Source organism: Montipora capricornis, chromosome 7 (assembly GCF_036669925.1).
Source record: "Montipora capricornis isolate CH-2021 chromosome 7, ASM3666992v2, whole genome shotgun sequence".
NCBI classification, from domain to species: domain Eukaryota; kingdom Metazoa; phylum Cnidaria; class Anthozoa; order Scleractinia; family Acroporidae; genus Montipora; species Montipora capricornis.
Window position 1 is genome coordinate 25,341,773 of NC_090889.1, and position 17,500 is coordinate 25,359,272.

The window sequence follows — 17,500 nt, forward strand, 5'->3', positions numbered from 1 at the left end:
CAACAGCGTGAAAAATTTAACGACAACGTGAGAGTATCAATGTGAATCTCTCATTTTATGTTTTTACTCTGAAACCGTTCGTATAAATTCAATTTTTGGATAATTCGCCCACATTGTACGAAGTGAACGAGATGAACTAACCGCGAAAGACTTAATATTGCGCAAAGTTACATTTTGTTTTCGTTGACGTCGTCGAAGTAGATCTTAAAGTCCCTAATAACGTAAACTGAGAGGCCTCATTCCGTGGCAGATCAAGACTTCTGGGTTAATATGAACTTCTGACAGCGTTTACAGCTGTAAGAAATCAGATTTCTTGTTTTGTGCTCAAGTCGTCCACATAACCTCACATTTGGCCATTTCACGCAGAAGAAATGTACCAAAATGTAAAAAGCAGGTGTGGGGCATACAGAGCTGTTGTTTTTGCTCATAAAACGCATGATTGTGTTTCGCAGGTTGTCGTCTTCAAGGACGTCCGCTCATCGTCGTTGCTTGAAAAGTATGAGAACCCTAATATTCACCTCCGAGCAGCCGATGAAAAGCAAAATGGCTTCGGGTCATCATAATTTTAATCATTCTTTAAGGACGGTGCGTACTAATTTAAAGGTATTTTTGCGCGGCTTACTGAATATGCGAGAAAAGCAGATCTTAACAAGTGTTATTGAAATCCAAAAAGAAAATTGGGGGTAACCACTCATTTTTCGAAGATAATTAATTAACAATATTTGTAAAAAGCTTTAAAATACTAAACGTTTTCCAAATTGAAGCTTAATTACCTCTGAAAAATGCATGGTTACCCCCTATTTTCTTTATGGATACCAAGAGCACTTGCTAAGTTCTGCTTTCTCCGCATAGTGTTAAACCGCGCCAAACTTTCTGTATCATGCGATATGAACTGTGACCACCCATAGGAAATCCGAGTATCTCGAGCTGCGCAGAACCTATGTGCAATAACAATAGAAGGCACCGTCCTTAACTTTTAATTGGAATATACTTAAAGCATTAGTGGACTCAGTATCGGTGAAAAGTGGTGAATATGCTCACTGGTCATTGCTTATAACATCACCATTTCATCTTACCACTTATATTTTTCAGTTTTGTCTTCGTTTAGCACTGATTGATGCAAGCTACTGAAAATGTTTGTGTCGCAGATCCGGGAAATTAATTGTAATTTAAACAAGATGGGTTGTTATGGCACAATATGATGCCACGTCTATATTTTATGGACTGCCCAGTTGTCTAAAAGCCGTTTGGGTTTTTCCCGTCAAAAAAACCCTGAACAATGTAATGCTAACGGAAAACAGGAGTCTAAGTCATAATTTAAGGCTTAAAACGTAGTGGAAGGTTTTTTGATCAATAGCAGATAAACAAATATTGAAGTTTCCTGTGATCCAGGATTATCTCGTATGGGCTTTCAACAACTGGGCACGGAGTTTACGAACAAAAACAGATTAACAAATGGAGTAAACAGCCAGCCGTCCATGAGCAGTCTAAATCCTCTTTAGTGTTGAGTCGTTTATTACTCGTTCAATGGCAAAATAATTTGCTTGGTGAATTTAAAGTTTTAAACAATGAAAAAATATGGAAACTCGATGCTTTTTGACGTTGTAATACCGTCGGGTAAAGCTCAATGAATGTGGCTATAAGTGTTCGTACCTTTTCGTTTAAAGAGTGACGCGACGAAAAGTTGGAAATTTTTGCCTTGATAGCTTTCATGGCCATTTCGTTGAATATCGGTTAGCAAAGACTTTGGCTAACCGACTAAGACATCTGAATTTAGTTTTGCGTAAAACGTTATCTGAAATTTTTGTCTCGTGACGAGATCATTCAATATTTTTGGTTTTCGAAAGCTTAAAATGCGGTCAATTTTGCGGCATGAAAAAGATGAACTGGCATATCCGAAGCGACAAAGAATTGTCAGCCTTTAAAGCGGTTTTCTATAATTTTTTCAGCCAAGCGACACGACTATTCTTCACAAATCTCCATAACCATAACCTTCAAAGTTTGAAACATTTGATGACCCTCAATTCGGCCTCCATGAGTAAGACTGAAATCAAAATGATAAATACCTGCATCTCATCTGCGCCGAGTGCATCTCTAGCAAATTTCTGCAGCTCGTTCCCAATTAACATTGGATCCAAGAGGTTTCCGTTCACTTGCCACGACAACATGAGATAAGAAAAGCAAAGAAACACAAACGTATTCGTTGCCTTTACATCAAAACATTGCGTAGCCATGTCTTCACCTTCTGATCAATCGATCGGAGTTAAACTGTTCCGGTGAATGAGTCACAATTAAATGTTACCTCCTACGTGCGTCAAAAACTACGTAACCTAAGAAAGGGGAAGTAAAATTACTGCGTGGAATGCAACTCAAATTGCTTCATGTTGTTTTAAAAGCAATTTGAGGTTAGAAGTACTTAACAACTTACACATGAACTTTTTTTTCAACAAGTCTGAAGATATTTTCGCAGGAAAACTGATGTAACGCGGAGTTAAAAAATATTTATTTAAGCTCATAAGGAAGCAAGGCAAGAATTTCGCTCGCTTAGATGATAACGCGGTCGGTTGTTTGAATAATTTCCGAGAAAGGCCCAATATAGATGATTTCCTGTTTTTAAAATGGCTGGGGTGGACCCCCAGAAATTCCGGTTTTTGACTTTCATATGCTCGAGGTTAAAAGAACGCGCAAATCAAAGTAAATTACATTGCGATTGGGAGATTAAGATACACCTGTATTTCCCTCGAAAGCAACAATACAACTAAAAGCCTCGAGACAAAAAATGTCTGTCGAGCATGCATAATTTAAGCGACAAACAAGATAAAGAAACTTATTAAAGGTCTGTCGAGCATGCATAATTTAAGCGACAAACGAGATAAAATAAAGAAACTTCAAAAACTGTTCAACAGTTTTCAAAACTCCAAATCCAATCCGTTCAGTTAATCCACTTCCGATTTAGCCATTACTCCTAAGTTTTGTATTTCCAACTTCATTCAAACCTTCAGTCAATGCTTTAAGTAGTTATTTTTGCGTTTTTCTTGATCAGTCGCTGGCTGAATTTAGCTCAATAATGAATCACACATCCCCTTAATTAACTTGAAAAACTGATCCATCCAAGCTAGACAAGTCCAGATTTGGTAAAGTGACTATTGACATGATCCAGCATAGATGAAATTTCTGAACAGTAAAATTAGAATTTAATTGAAAAGGGAAGTCTAGTTGACACCACGTTCAGAGGCTCCGCTCTCAACCAGCGCAGTCACAAACGGTTTTTTAAGAATCTCAAATACTCATTTATTGATTCGGTGAACGCTCGCAATGAAATTTCGTCCACTGACTACACCAAGATCTAAAAGACAAAGACAGTCTTGCGTAAAGTGGCTTTGTACTATGATAATCGTGATGAGGCTTAAAATTAATGGATTTTACTCAGTACCTTTCATTGAAATTAGTCTCGCTATTTGAGTGTCGAAAATAATTAGGGAATTTCTTTAGTTTGCATTACTTCACTCAGTGATTGGTTCAAAGCTCTCGCGCCATTTTTTCAACCAATCAGAAGTGAAACCAAGACCAAAATAGCTTTAGTAAAAAAACTTAGCTCTTTGTTTTAATGTTCTTATTTTATCTCGAAGACTGCATGAAGTTGTCATAGCTGAGGCAACAAACAACAAAATAAGCCTATTGATGGGCTATTCTTGAGGGAAATCAATCGAAAGTGAAACAAAAGTTTTTCGACAGGCTTAAAGTACAGGTCACTTCACCGGTCACTCGTTACAAAACCTTAATTTTACTAATGCTAAATTTGGGCCTCATTATCATTCATTGGCCTGGTTGGGACTAACAACCATGTTTAGGCCCAAGGTCAGCCAATTTAAAGATTTGGGTTTCTTTAGTATAGGTACAAAATGAGCTGTAATGAGGAACCTGTAGAATGTGAACTGTTTTGAACCTGCCGCAAGTTTTTATACCAGCTGCATAATTAGAATCGGTAATCCACCGATACTATCGATCGACAAGATTGATGATTGGCTAATGTATGGAAAGACGAAAGTGAAAATTTAACTTTCGAAGATTTCGATAAAAAATTCTAAGTTTCCTACGTGGTCACAATTATTGTGAAAGCGAATCCAACTCTCCTGTACCGTCTTCTTTTTAGCCTTTTACATAGAGGCCTCATAACATAATATAACATAACATTTTATTCAGGAAGTTACAACACAAATATAAAAACATCCTGAAAAGGGAAATTGTGAGGTTAACCCTGTATAAAAACAATCCACACTTAGCCTTAAACTATGGAATACCTTGTTAGGTTGGTAAAAAAGATAAATACAACTTGATTGATTGAGGACTTATATGAAGTAAGCTTCGAAAATATGTGAGGCATCACGAGCGCTATTAACCAGTTCATTGATCAAGCCTAATTGACCAATATCGCTTTGCATAAGAACCGCCGTGGAGAGCTTGTTTACAAAATTAAGGGTAAACAAAAACCGTTAGTCCAGCTGAGATCTAACAAACGTAGGAGAAACTAAGGAGATCAGTACAACCATTGATTAATTAATAAAACGAAGTCCGCTTTTGTTTTTCTTTGCTATTTATCAATTTTTACAAGACCTGATGACAAGATAGGGATTGTCACAAAGTCCTGATTGCTCTTTTTGCCTTAACCCTGAGTCACTCCTCTATATTGTCGCTGGATTCTCAATTTCATTGCCAACTCACTTCAACCTGTAATTAATGATCGCTCTTAACTCTATACTGATGCCAATGGTTTTTCGAGTCCTTCAATTATAACTGATGACAATTATCGTCCAGATCTTCTTTTCCTAATACAATCCAAGTGCCTATTATATTCTAGAACTAACAGTCGGTTTCAAATCTACCTTTAAAACAACGCAGTACGCAAAAAAGAAAAATTTAAATTTATAAACCTGATGACGTCATGATATTGCTGTCTCAGCCGTGTTTCATCGCGCGTGTGAAAGATGTCTCAGCACTTCGTTTCTAAAAAAAATGAAAGACTTTAAAGAGTGGAACAGAGGTCACTAGGTTATTCCAGAGGAGAGAATTTAGTGCCTCGCTTGTGCTGCCTCGTTTTATAAAGGTGAATATCTGTGAAAACTGCATTGTTCTGTTTGAAACACTGAACATGTAAATGAACATGTAACTGAAAGTTCACTCCAGGCAGATGAGGATATTGATGACGTCATTCCCGCCTTTGCGTAGTTGTTTGTGCAAACAGTCGATGAAAATGGCGAGCGATAGATTCCTGAAGTTCTCTGAAGCTAAAGCTGACGTAAAATCCTTCTCTGAGAAACAAGAAAATGCTAACACGAAGAATAAAACTTCATACAACTTTAAATTATTCAAGAAGTTCCTTGCAAGTGAGGAAGAAATGAGAAAATTGAAGAAATTCCTGACGCCGAGCTGCAAGAATTTGTGCTAAAGTTTGTGCTCGGTGTTAGAAAGAAAAATGGCGAGTAAAACACTCCTGTCTATGTAACAAAAAGAAAGTTACACAGTGGCTTGAAGATATGATCTTTATTTTCTCGTGTTAAAAACTATTTTACCACTCGAAATAAAATTCATATCTTCGTCCCTCCGTGTCAGAATAACTCCTATGTATAATAATAAGTCAACTGACATGATATCCATTTTTAGTATCACCCAACTAGTGGACTAATGCAAATGCGATCTGTTAGTTATAGCGACCTTGTAGAACCATCTTCAAAAATGCGAACTTATGGAGATCGATCGTTTGCAGTATATGCCCCTAGATTGTGGAACTCGTTGCCTCTTTCAATACGTAGGAGTTCTTCTGTTAACATTTTTAAAAGCGTTTTGAAAACGTTACCTTTTTAAAATGTTTGTTAGTGAATGTCAGTAAATGTAGTTTGTTTATAATTCATAAAGCGCCACGGACAATTTATTGGAGTTGTGCGCTATAGAAATACTCTTTATTATTATTATTATTGTTATTATTATTATTATTATTATTAAATGCTGCATTTTGATTGGCTACGCTACTAGAGGAGTAATAGTCCTCGAGAAGGGAAAAACGTGAAGCTTCCTTTCGTTTTATTCCCAAATAAATAAATTTTCAACTTGCATTTGCTAACTCTATTATTGCCTTTTCTGTCCGACTAGGTGGGTGATACTATTGACCCGTAGCCCCGTAGCCCTTGCGGTCGCAGGGTCTAATTGTTAAATAATGATCAAAACTAATCCTAATCTGACCCTAATTATTCTCTAGGCTTAATTTAGGCTCCAAAACATGTAGTTTCTTCAATTCATCCGATTACGCATTCAACCTAAGTAAAATGAGAATCACCAATCCGCCGCCTCTGTAAAAACGGATTCAAGGCAAAAACAAGGAAAAAGAACAGTTTAATTTTTAATCACGGGAGATTCCGGCGCAACACTTCGGTTTATACATGAACTTACCTCTTTTCCACGAAAATTATTTAACCAGGTAGATAACCAAAAAGTAACTTAACTCACGATTCGTGCTGGTCACTCATTGTTTCAGTCAACTCATGTGACATGAACTAAATTGAACTGTCTAACCCATCCCTCTTTATCTTTTTAGAGCTAAAGCTGTTTCCGTTTCTGACTCAATCAATAATATAACAGATGCGCTCGTGAAGGCTGCTGGGAGCCAGGCTGAGAACGAATTTTAGCGGCAACATAAACACGTAACTCTCTTTTTAGGTTAATAATTATTTTCATTTATTTGACATTCTATTTACCTGAGATCTGAGGTGAACTTGGCCATTTTAATGACAAGGGAGCCTTATCTATATCATAGCTCCTTCTTTTTGTTCCGTAATCTATTTTCACTAATTTGGCCGTAGTATATTTTCATTTCACTCAGCAAAGGGTCCTGTATTTCACATGAAGAAAGTCGAAGCTTACTGTTTCAAGCTTGTTTTCTTATTTGCCTTGATCAGCGATGATTCTAGATCTTCTCAATTTTTAAAATATTGTGACATAACCATGAGCACCAGTGTCATCATTGTCACTCAAACTAGAGAGAGGTCCCTCTTCTACTTCCGGGATAACATACGCAACGTTGCTGTAGACATGTCTTCCCCTTTCAGGAGAGTTCTCCGTGTTTATAGTGCCGTTCGATGACTGCGGCATCCTGGGAACCAAAGGGGGAGGTTGATCCTCAGGCGATATATCGGCTCTGGAAGCAGCTCTCGTTAGTGAAGGAACGGATCGTTTTCGTGGAACGTACACAGACGGATGTTCGTCTCTCTCGGACTGTAGAGGAGGACGTTGATCGAATACAGACATTTTTCTGGAGGGAACATCTGGTAGTGAAACAACGGATTGCTTTCTTGGACCATGGCCCAGAGGCCTTTCTTCCGGTTCAGTGTCATTGTAATTTGCGTACACACCTCGGTTGTTGAAATCACGTGGAGGGGGTGGATCGGTACGGCTTCTCTGCCGAGGACCCTCAAAAGCGGAAGGCCTTCTTGTATTCGGAACAGGTGGAGGCTGGTCGCCCCTAGTTAGTTCAGGATAATCAGGTGGATTATCAGAGTACTTCCGTTGTATCTGGTTATAAGGTGGTGGCCCCTCATCTCGTGGATGCATATACACATCTTGGTCATTCGCAGGGGGCCTCGGCTCGGCGATTTCATCATACGTGTCAAAACCACCGTTGTGGATCGACAGGACCAAGACATCGGGGACTGTCAGGGGTCCGCTAAGGGGTGGATTGGATGGAATCTTTTGCGTTGGATGGCTTATATCATCCGTCGTAGGAGGACCAGGCAAATTGCGGCAGCGTCTCAAACCCTAAACAATTGAACAAGGACACAAATTAAAGTAGGTAGGGTGTGGGTGCGGTTCGGGGGTTTAATTCCACTCTTTTCACCTTTGTTAATAGCTAACTGGTTTCCTTCTCTGATAAAAAAAAACGCCATTAATAGTCATATCGTCTTTCGCTTTATTGGGTCTACTTTGAATAGAGAGGATACTCTAATTATGTTCCGAATTGCACATAATGAGATCCATGATCCATTTTGATGACCATCACTGAATGTTCTTCAAAATGTTAATACCAACGGCCGATGTACAACGAGAGGGTTTGAGTTTGTATTGCGTAGAATTATTTTGAAGTGACTGCGCAACGGTGGCTCAGTTGGTTGAGCGCCGGCCTGTCACGCGGGAGGTCGTGAGTTCGACTCCGGCCGGACCAACACTCAGGGTCTTAAAATAACTGAGGAGAATGTGCTGCCTTTGTAATTACATCCGCAAATGGTTAGACTTTCAAGTCTTCTCGGATGAGGACTGTAAACCGGAGGTCCCGTCTCATAACCCTTGTTGGAAATTAAATAGTATGGGACGTTAAAGAACCCACTCACTGTTCGATAAGAGTAGGGGACGTAGTCCCCGGTGTTGTGGTCTAACCTAAGCTGTACGGGGGCATCTTTCACTTCCTAAAATAAAATTGTAAACTGTGCAATAAGCAGTCTGGCTAAAGTCCCCCGAAAAACATTGTAAATTAGTCCTGAAAAGCCCCGAGGGGAGAGACTAATAGCTTCACTCACTCACTCACTCACTCACTCACTCACTCACTCACTCACTGCCTGTGGTGAGGTGGAGAGTTACAAAGGCGCCAACGTCATCTTTTTCTCCTGTAATTTTCGACACACGCAAGTGGTTTCAAAGTCAAAGGGGGGTTTAAAAAAGGGGCTTGCAACTTAATTTGGTGACAAACAACATGACCGCGAGTATTTTTGATAAAATGGGATCATTTGGAAATCTCAACAACTAGTCGAAGCTTAGTCGATCAGATATGCATTGTAAAAGAGAGGAGTCTTTGTTTATCCGAGATTCAAAGCCGGCCTTAAATAATAAAGCTAGCGGTGCGAAACTTTGTCTTTATTATTAGCGTATTTTTGTTCACGTTTTAAATGTCAATCAACTTTATTAGTTCTCTGGCCGTTCAGTTGTATATTTAAATTTAAACTTAAATTTATCTGTAACTGAATATTAATAATAACTGAATAATGATCACTTCTGATGATGTATGTTGTGACATGGGAAACGTTAAGTTGGTAAAACAATATGCAGTTCAAGGAAATGTTTGTGACCGCTGTTTGCCTTTATTCTAATTAAAACTTACAGTGCGACGCGCCTTACCGTGGCCACCCATCAAACTTTCACATTTGACAACTATGTGTAAGTAAGTCAACTCAAACAACCCATTCAACGGTGTTCAACTTACAACCGTGCGAACTTTCCAAGGAGGGGTGACTGTCATTCAAATTCGCACACCCTGGTTGGCGTATAAGTGTTAGATGGCCACGGTAAGGCGTGTCGCACTGTAAATTGCCTAGAATCGTTCTGATAAAATACCAATTTTGTCATTGGCAGTGACTTAGGATGAAGTTCGGTAATGATATTGACTTTGACATCGGCAATGACACTGAAACTTACACTGACGTTGACAGTGATTAACACTGACACCGAAATTGACGTTGACAATGTCATTTGCATTGACATTTATAAGTTTTCATTGACTTTGGAATTGGAATTGACATTGACGTTAACGTTAAAACAACATTGGCATTTACAGTGACAATAGGCATTGACAATGACATTAACTCTGATGCTGAGAGTGAAAAACAACATTGGCATTTACAGTCATGACACTGACACTGGGGTTCAGTGATATTGACAATGATATTGACGAAAATGACTCATTCATCCTCACATGGTCATCATCGCAGCATAACAAACTGTCTTTTGTTCGTAAATATAATTATGAAAAAATTAAGAAATGAACGGCTTGATAAAAAGAAAAGTAATTTACTTACAAAGACGACTAAAACGATCACCAGCAAGAAAAACCCAATGCATCCAAATGAAATTCCAGCTATCTCTGTTTTTGATAAACTCTTTGAATTCAAAGTGCTAGGCTTAGGAGAACTAGTTGTTGGATTACATTTTGCTTCATCACCTGCAGGTTGAAAACGTTCACAATCTTTAAAACTTATGAGTAAACAGCTTTTCTATTGAATTTTGTGATTGATTAGGGGGTTGTTTTCGTTTTACATTGCTGCGCTCTCGGTCATTGCGATTAAAATGGAAAAAAAGAGTGCATAAAAATTTTCGTCATATATTTGAACTGTGGAAATTGAAATACATGATCATTGGAGTTAAGCAGCAACTTTTAGACAGATGCGAAGACAGCCTGAAAAGTAAGCCGGGCTTGAGCTGGGCTCGGAACAAACCCGGCTTGACATCGCAATAAGGCCATTTTCGAAATATCAATATTCAGCTTGATAGTGAGGCAGAGAGGACAGAAACAGTAGAAAAAAGTTGCAATGAATGTGAAAGATATGAGAATATTATCCAGCTTCCCTTGTCTTTGTCCTCTAAACCTCTCTTTCAAGCTGAATTTTAAAGTATCGACTACGGACCTCAAGAGTGCGTTGCACTGCTCAGGGGCGGATCCTGGATATTTCTGCGTATTTCGGAGTAGCCGACTGGACCAGTTGCATTTGAAAGTCGCACGTCATCTCAGATTTCAAGCATTTTCATTGGCTTACCGGACACAGGCTATCAGTTCATATACCTGCTGTACCTGCTTGCCGGATATAAAATGATTATAACCAACTCGGCGGTCTATCACTTCATATCCAGCGCGCCCTCGTAGAATAATTGTTAGATATCCCGTGAGAGTTAAACGAATGAAAGATGAAATTATTCATATATTTCAACTGCAGAAATTGAAATACACGATTTAGTTTAATAGAGCGATTTGCTCAGGCTTTCTTCGCACTTGCATATTTGCTGCTTAAGTGCGATGATCTTCAGCTCATGTACTGAATGAAATGAAAATCTTGCAATCCATTCCACATTTAAAAGAGGTCAAAGTAAAAGTAATTGTGGCTTGATGCCCTCTCTGAGCGCCAGCGACCTCTTTTATCTTTTTTTTGAGTGGGTCATTTAACTGCCTACGTTGGGGTGGGCTTCAAAAGATGAAAAATAGACGTTGAGTAATTTAGAACTGACTTCCTTTCTTACCGTGTATTTTCTCAGTGGGTGACAGTTTGCCTCTAAAACAGCTGTCGGAGCTTGCGCAGTAAGGTTTATGAAGGGGAAGGTTATTCTCGTCCTTGAGACACCAATAGCAGTGAACTTCACCATCACAGAACTTAGAACTGTTTCTGTCAGGACAACGAGCATCGAAGCATTTCTCTAGACATTCTTTGTCTGGCTGCGAAGAATTCGGCTGTATGTGCGCAGATGAAATAGGTGGACATAAAGGAACACTGCAACAATAACAACAGTAATTATAGTAAAAGTAATGAAGAAGATAATGCTATTGATAATGATAATGATGATGACGAGAAAAAACAGAGAGACGGATTTTTTTTGCCATGCCATTTGCTTTAAAAGAAAACAGTTGTTGTGTAGGTCGGCTGCATTGTGGCTATCATGAGATAGTGGAAATTTGCATATACAGTGGAACTTCCCCTTTGGGACACCTCCATTCAGGGGACACAGAATTTGGCTCCGGAAAATTTTTCATACTAATCTTTGATTCCAACACAATCTCTATTCAGGGGACACCTGGCCTGGTCCTGAAGGTGTCCTTTGAATGGATATTCCACCGTAATTTTCTCGAATTTGACAGCTGAGCTCTTTTGTAACTGTAAATCCGAGATCATCGTAAGAATCTACAGGACCAATCAAAATATTCCCCATCTGATTTGGATGGATTACAGGATTGAAAGATCTTGATATCCTAAGAATTTTGCATTTGGCAGTATTGAATGACATTCCCCTACAGTCACCCCACAGCTTGATTACAGAGATTTCCTGCTGAAAATTCAAGCCCTCTTCTAAAGTGCTTATTTTTCTAAAACACTTCGAGTCATCTGCAAACAAGGCGAGGGTTGACTCTGAGGAGACCACGCTGGAGGGGTCATTTAAGAGAAGTCATTTAAGTAGTAGAAGGGAGGAAAGATGTCTAGTGCCTCTTAAAATTCCCTAAAAACACAAGGCCCTGTTTTTTTTTTACTACACCCCCAAGATGAGGTTTGAAAAAAATATGAACTGGTTTTAAAATAATTCTAACCAAAAACAAAGTCAAACCGCAACATAACCGCTAGTAAGATCTGTTTCTAAGGCAACAGAATAGACAGCAACGGTTTGAAACCAGAAGCTTTCGTTTTTACTCGACTTACCTGCTGTTTGGGAACAGACTGCGACAGTAATAGAACTCCAGAGGAGACGTGCATGGGCATTCACAGATGAGGTTGGAGAGGGAGCACTCGCCGTTTAAAGCACAGAAACATTTCTCTGCAGAACAGAAGGAATCACGCACGGCCACCCCTGAAAAAAAATAGTTATCATCAATAACAACATTATCATCGTCTTGCTCATCGTTGTAATGGCTATTTGCCGGAATTCCGCAGACACTGCTAGGGCTTGTCAACTTGGCAGAGGTTTCATAGCACCCGCACCCGTCATCTTAATCGTCAGACAAACAAATTAGCCAATATTATGTACCTGGCTGCCAATCAGAGCCCGAATTGATTTTAAAATTTTACTTATTACATATAAAGGCATAAATAATCAGGCTCCAGACTATATATCTGAAATTTTAACAAAATACAAGCCAAGGCACAAACTTCGTTCTGCTGACAAGAACTTGCTAATTGTACAATGTACCCAGAACCAACTCTAAACGTTATGGTGATAGGGCCTTTAGTGCAGCAGCCCCTAGGCTCTGGAATGCTTTGCCAGTAAATATTCAGAATTGTCCCTCAGTTAACTCTTTTAAAGATTCTCTTAAAACTTATGTTTCCGTAAATATCTTGATTTGTGACACATTTTCGATTTGCATTGAGCATTGAGACTTGTAAAATGCTATATAAATTATTATTATTATTATTATTATTATTATTATTATTATTATTATCATTATCATTATTTGACGATAAAAATTACGGGCAGAAACATACTTATTAAAGACAACGTTTCGGTCCTCATGACACCATCATCAGGTCAAATATAATATTTTACAGATAACTCGAATATTAATGTTCAAGATTAAGTTCAAAGTCCCTAGAGGCTAGGTGAAAAGTTTTGCCTTTATCGAATCACTTTGGATATTCAGACACGGTTTGTGCTCGCGAATAAGGAACATTTCATACACAAGACAATCAAATGAGCATTTCTTAAGAATGCGAAACATGTCAGATGTTATTGTTCTTGATTGATGTTGACTTTGGCTGTGATTGAATATCGAACCAGATCTTTTATGCTCATCGATCCGTTGGTAGAGATGTCGACGCGTGTAACCAACATAGCTGGCATCACACCAGCCACATTCAAATTTGTAAGCTACTGATTGTTCGTTGATCATTATTATTATCATTATCATTATTAATTCGGGTTGCAGTCCTTGGCTGAAAGAGAAATTCAGAATCACGTTACGTCAAACGCGAACGATAAAAGCCACCAACGCGCATGACCATGATTTCCCGCCATTTTGGGAGTTTGTCGGTAGCCGCATGCCGTTTACACGTGAAAGTAGGTATTTTCGCTGTTGCCTCAAAAGTGGAATCTTCTTCTGGTTTTCTTTTTTCTTTTTTTTTTTCTTTCACAACTAGTTGTTTGTGGAAAAAAGAACCCTAAAACCATTTTCCGGTAAGTCAAACAAGGAAAAGTTAGGTTTCATGGCGATAGATCGTTCATCTTGAACTGACTCCTTACGGTAATTTTCTGAACGCACATTGACTCACAGCTTCATCGAAACTCACGGCTCGCAAAAAAGAACAGGTTAGGATTTTCATTTGCAAACAATGTTTCAAAAGTTTTTGTTTTTGGTTTTGTATTTTGTCAACTAAATACTCGAGAGTTAAGGACGGTGCCTACTAATTCAAAGGAACTTTTGCCCCGGTTTATGATTGTGAAGGAAATGTAGATCTTAACAAGTGTTATTGAAATCGAAAAAGAAAATTGGGGGTAACCACGCATTTTTCAAAGATAATTCGAGAACAATATTTGTAAAAAGCTTTAAAATACAGAGCCATGTATGGCATTCTTTCTCAAATTGAAGCGTAATTATCTCTGAAAAATGCATGGTTGCCCCCACTTTTCTTTTTGGATACCAATAGTACTTACTAAGATCTACTTTCTCTGCATAATTTTAAAGTGCGCAAAAATATCCCTGTATTAGTAACCATCACCGATAGGAAATCTGAGTATCTTGAGATGCGCAGAAGGTATGCGCAATAACAATAGTAGGCACCGTCCTTAACAGAGTCCAACCCGAGTTGCCGTGCGTCACGCGAAGCTTAAGTCACAAGCTAAGCTTTACTCACTCAATTTTAGGTGAAAGGTGATGATAAATCTCTCTAATAACTCTAATAAAAAACGTTTACCTATAACATACAAATCGAAGCTTCTATTCTAATCCATTTAGTATTTCTAACGTGCTGGGGCCGGTTGCTCGAAGGCTGGTTAGCGCTAACCGTTGGTTAAGAGGTATCAAAACCTATAGGTTTTCATGGTATTTAACACAGGTTAGCGCTAACCATGCTTCGAGCACCCGAGCCAGGGGCCCGTTTCTCGAAACGAAACGTTTCGGGCCCAAAAAGCCATTTGTAAACCTGCCAACCCCTGTTTTCAAGTTAGCAAATAGCAAACTGACTGTGAAGTTTGACGACTTAATTCCTCTCCGTTCTTGAGATACAGAGGGAATTGTGACACCCGATAATAATAATAATAATAATAATAATAATAATAATAATAACAATAATAATGATAATTTTTTTCGTTAATAAATAACAAAAACTTTATTTCAACTAACAGAACAATTAGTAAATATTTACAATTTTAAACTATATATCGAAATTATTTACAAATTTTAAAAAACTAAATTATACGTTGTCGATTTAATAATAATAATAATAATAATAATAATAACGATTTATTAACAGCATTTCCACAGGGTAGCCCGTTAAGTTTCGGGACTTTCGAGAAACGGGCCTCAGGATGCTAAAACGGTCCACTACAATGATAGCCTGGGCCCGGTTGTTCAAAAGCCGATTAACGCTAATCCCAGATTAAAAATTAACCAAGGAGTTTATTTTTCTACTCCCAAATGTTGTTCAACGCTGATATTCAGCAAAACTTTACATTAGAAGAAGTCAATCTTGAAAAACAAAAATAAGCAAAAGAAACGTTCACCAAAAAGTTGAAAACATGAACAAAAGTTTACGCTAATCCTGGATTTAGTTATTCGGCTTTCGAACAACCGGGCCCTGGAGTGTAACTGTACGTACTGGTAATCCCTTAGATTAATTTATATGGTTCCTACATAGCATTTATCTGAAAAGACTGAATCATAGGTATTTTTAAGCCATAAGATAGGGAAAACACAAACGAGAAAATCTCTTAATCCTCCTAACCCTGTATCTCTTTGCCTGAGAATGTTGGACGAGGTTTTAATTAACTTATGCTGAATCGAAACACGACAGAAGTCCACGCAATAATAATAATAATAATAATAATAATAATAATAATAATAATAATAATAACTACAGCGGTTACCTATGTACACGTTAGTCCCGTTTATTGCTCCGAGACGATATTGGCATGTAGAATTCCCTCTTAACTCGTCCACTCCACCTGGGGGCAGTTTAACTTCATAAAAACTTTGCTTCTTTATAGTTTCTACGTTACGACACTCCTTCCTGATTAAATAACTCTTGCTTATGAGGTCTTCTGCGATGTGTCTTTCTTTCTGCGTAATGTGCACGTGCTCTAGTTCCTCTTCTATCGCTGATGATTGCAGGAAGTCCACGTGAAATACCATAAAGCCAGCGTTATCCATTACGAAACATGCGTATTTGCTGGTGTCGTTACAAATAGTATAAACCTTGGTGAGTAGCCTATGAAAAAGGAAATATTTTTCTACTGAAAGTGATTCTTACTGAACTCTCAAAATATTTTCTTTCGTTAAAATAAATCTGAACAGCATATAACATAGAGATTTAAGGAGTCACACAAGGTAAATTTGGCGAACAAATTACAACACCAAGTGCTTTGCAATCCATTTTTTTGTCTGTATGAGATCGTCATCCGTCAAGCGAGTGATCGCTTCTCAAAGTTTGCTTTGAATTCAAAGCGAATTTTCATGAAGTTTGCTCATTAATATTGCAAAAAGACTTCTCTCAGGAAATGAATACTTTTGAGGCTCTTAAGTTAAACCAGACTACTAGCCTGACCAATTTTATAACACAACGGTCCTTGACAAATATTCACATACAAAAATCATCATGCGCTGTACTATAAGTACCAATTTCTTCATAGTACGTAACTCCAGTTTTTTCATAAAAAAACGCATATTAAGGAATCAGACAGCCTCGAAGCTGAACTTAACTTTCTTACCTATAAAAATATCTCAAAGTAAAGTCGGCCCCCACAACTGCAAGAACGTTTTCACTTGATTCATGGTGATACAATGAACGCGCCATGGTTATCACCTCACCAGCTCCACCCACATCTAAATATGGTGTCGTAAGGATTAAGCGACCTGAGTGACTTAATGCTGTGTGATACCTGCAATAAAATTAATTCTTCTTCGTTACAACGGGTAGAGAAACGTTCTTGTGAGAGGAACTGTGAAGGAGAGGTCCTTTTTAATACGTTCCCTCGTTCCAGATATAACTGACCCTTATATATGCTGATCATTGCAGTTATTAACGTTAGTTGAGCAGTAACGAAAGGAAAGCTTCCGCAGTGCAAATATATCTGGCTTTCTTGACCTTTATATAGTTTGGAGTCCTAATACAACTTCCTGCATTCGCGTTGCCAGGGCCTGCTTTAACCGTATCGAGCAGATCTGAACTAGCGCTGGCCAAAGGGCTCGCTGTCTCTGGGAACGAGAAGCCCAACTTTCAATCCTATGCTTAACTCTCATATACTGTACTGTCTGAGTACAACTTCTGCTTCTCTCACTCGGCGACCATGTTAAGTTGCCGTCGAAAGTCATTTGCAAACTCACTAACTCGAAACTTGGGATAAATTATTGTAACATACGTAACAAATGAGCGTAAAACTTTATGTTTATTACATCTGCCGTGCAAGCGGAACCCGCGCCCGCAGTGCGTGCGGCAGTCAAAACTGTGCTATCCTGTCAATCATTTGCCTTTCACTGGAAACAGTGCATTTCGGTTGTGCGTAAACGACGTTGTTGTCCATCCACCCTGTCGAAAGGACGTCACCAAAGTCTTTTCTCGCGAAGTTTACAAAAATAAATACAATATAAGAAATAACACAAACAGCGGTGACAAACATCAGATATAAATGAATCATTTGAAATTATCTTTTACTTGACGTTTCGTATGCTTCTGCATACATCTTCAGAAGTGGCGGTTATTACAAAATTGGAGTTTAAATATACAAGATCACTAACTTATTAACTATTAAGTAACAACAGAGGTGACAAAAAAAAGAGGTG

The 17,500-nt window shown here is 38.4% G+C and overlaps 2 protein-coding genes across 2 annotated transcripts in view; both read right to left on the bottom strand.

Moving 5' to 3' along the window:
* LOC138056611 (VWFA and cache domain-containing protein 1-like) overlaps positions 1-2,380 on the bottom strand; it is a 25,228-nt gene extending 22,848 nt beyond the window's left edge. The window contains exon 1 of the mRNA XM_068902451.1: positions 2,067-2,380. Coding sequence (XP_068758552.1) covers positions 2,067-2,234 — 168 coding nt within the window. The 5' untranslated portion in view covers positions 2,235-2,380. The remainder of the gene's footprint in view (positions 1-2,066) is intronic.
* A 4,324-nt stretch (positions 2,381-6,704) lies between these two features.
* Positions 6,705-17,500, bottom strand: part of LOC138056566 (VWFA and cache domain-containing protein 1-like) — a 36,326-nt gene continuing 25,530 nt past the window's right edge. The window contains exons 10-15 of the mRNA XM_068902384.1: positions 16,429-16,599; positions 15,589-15,929; positions 12,213-12,360; positions 11,047-11,294; positions 9,834-9,976; positions 6,705-7,806 (exon numbers count right to left, since the gene is read on the bottom strand). Of these exons, the coding sequence (XP_068758485.1) occupies positions 6,976-7,806; positions 9,834-9,976; positions 11,047-11,294; positions 12,213-12,360; positions 15,589-15,929; positions 16,429-16,599 (1,882 nt within the window). The 3' untranslated portion in view covers positions 6,705-6,975. The remainder of the gene's footprint in view (positions 7,807-9,833; positions 9,977-11,046; positions 11,295-12,212; positions 12,361-15,588; positions 15,930-16,428; positions 16,600-17,500) is intronic.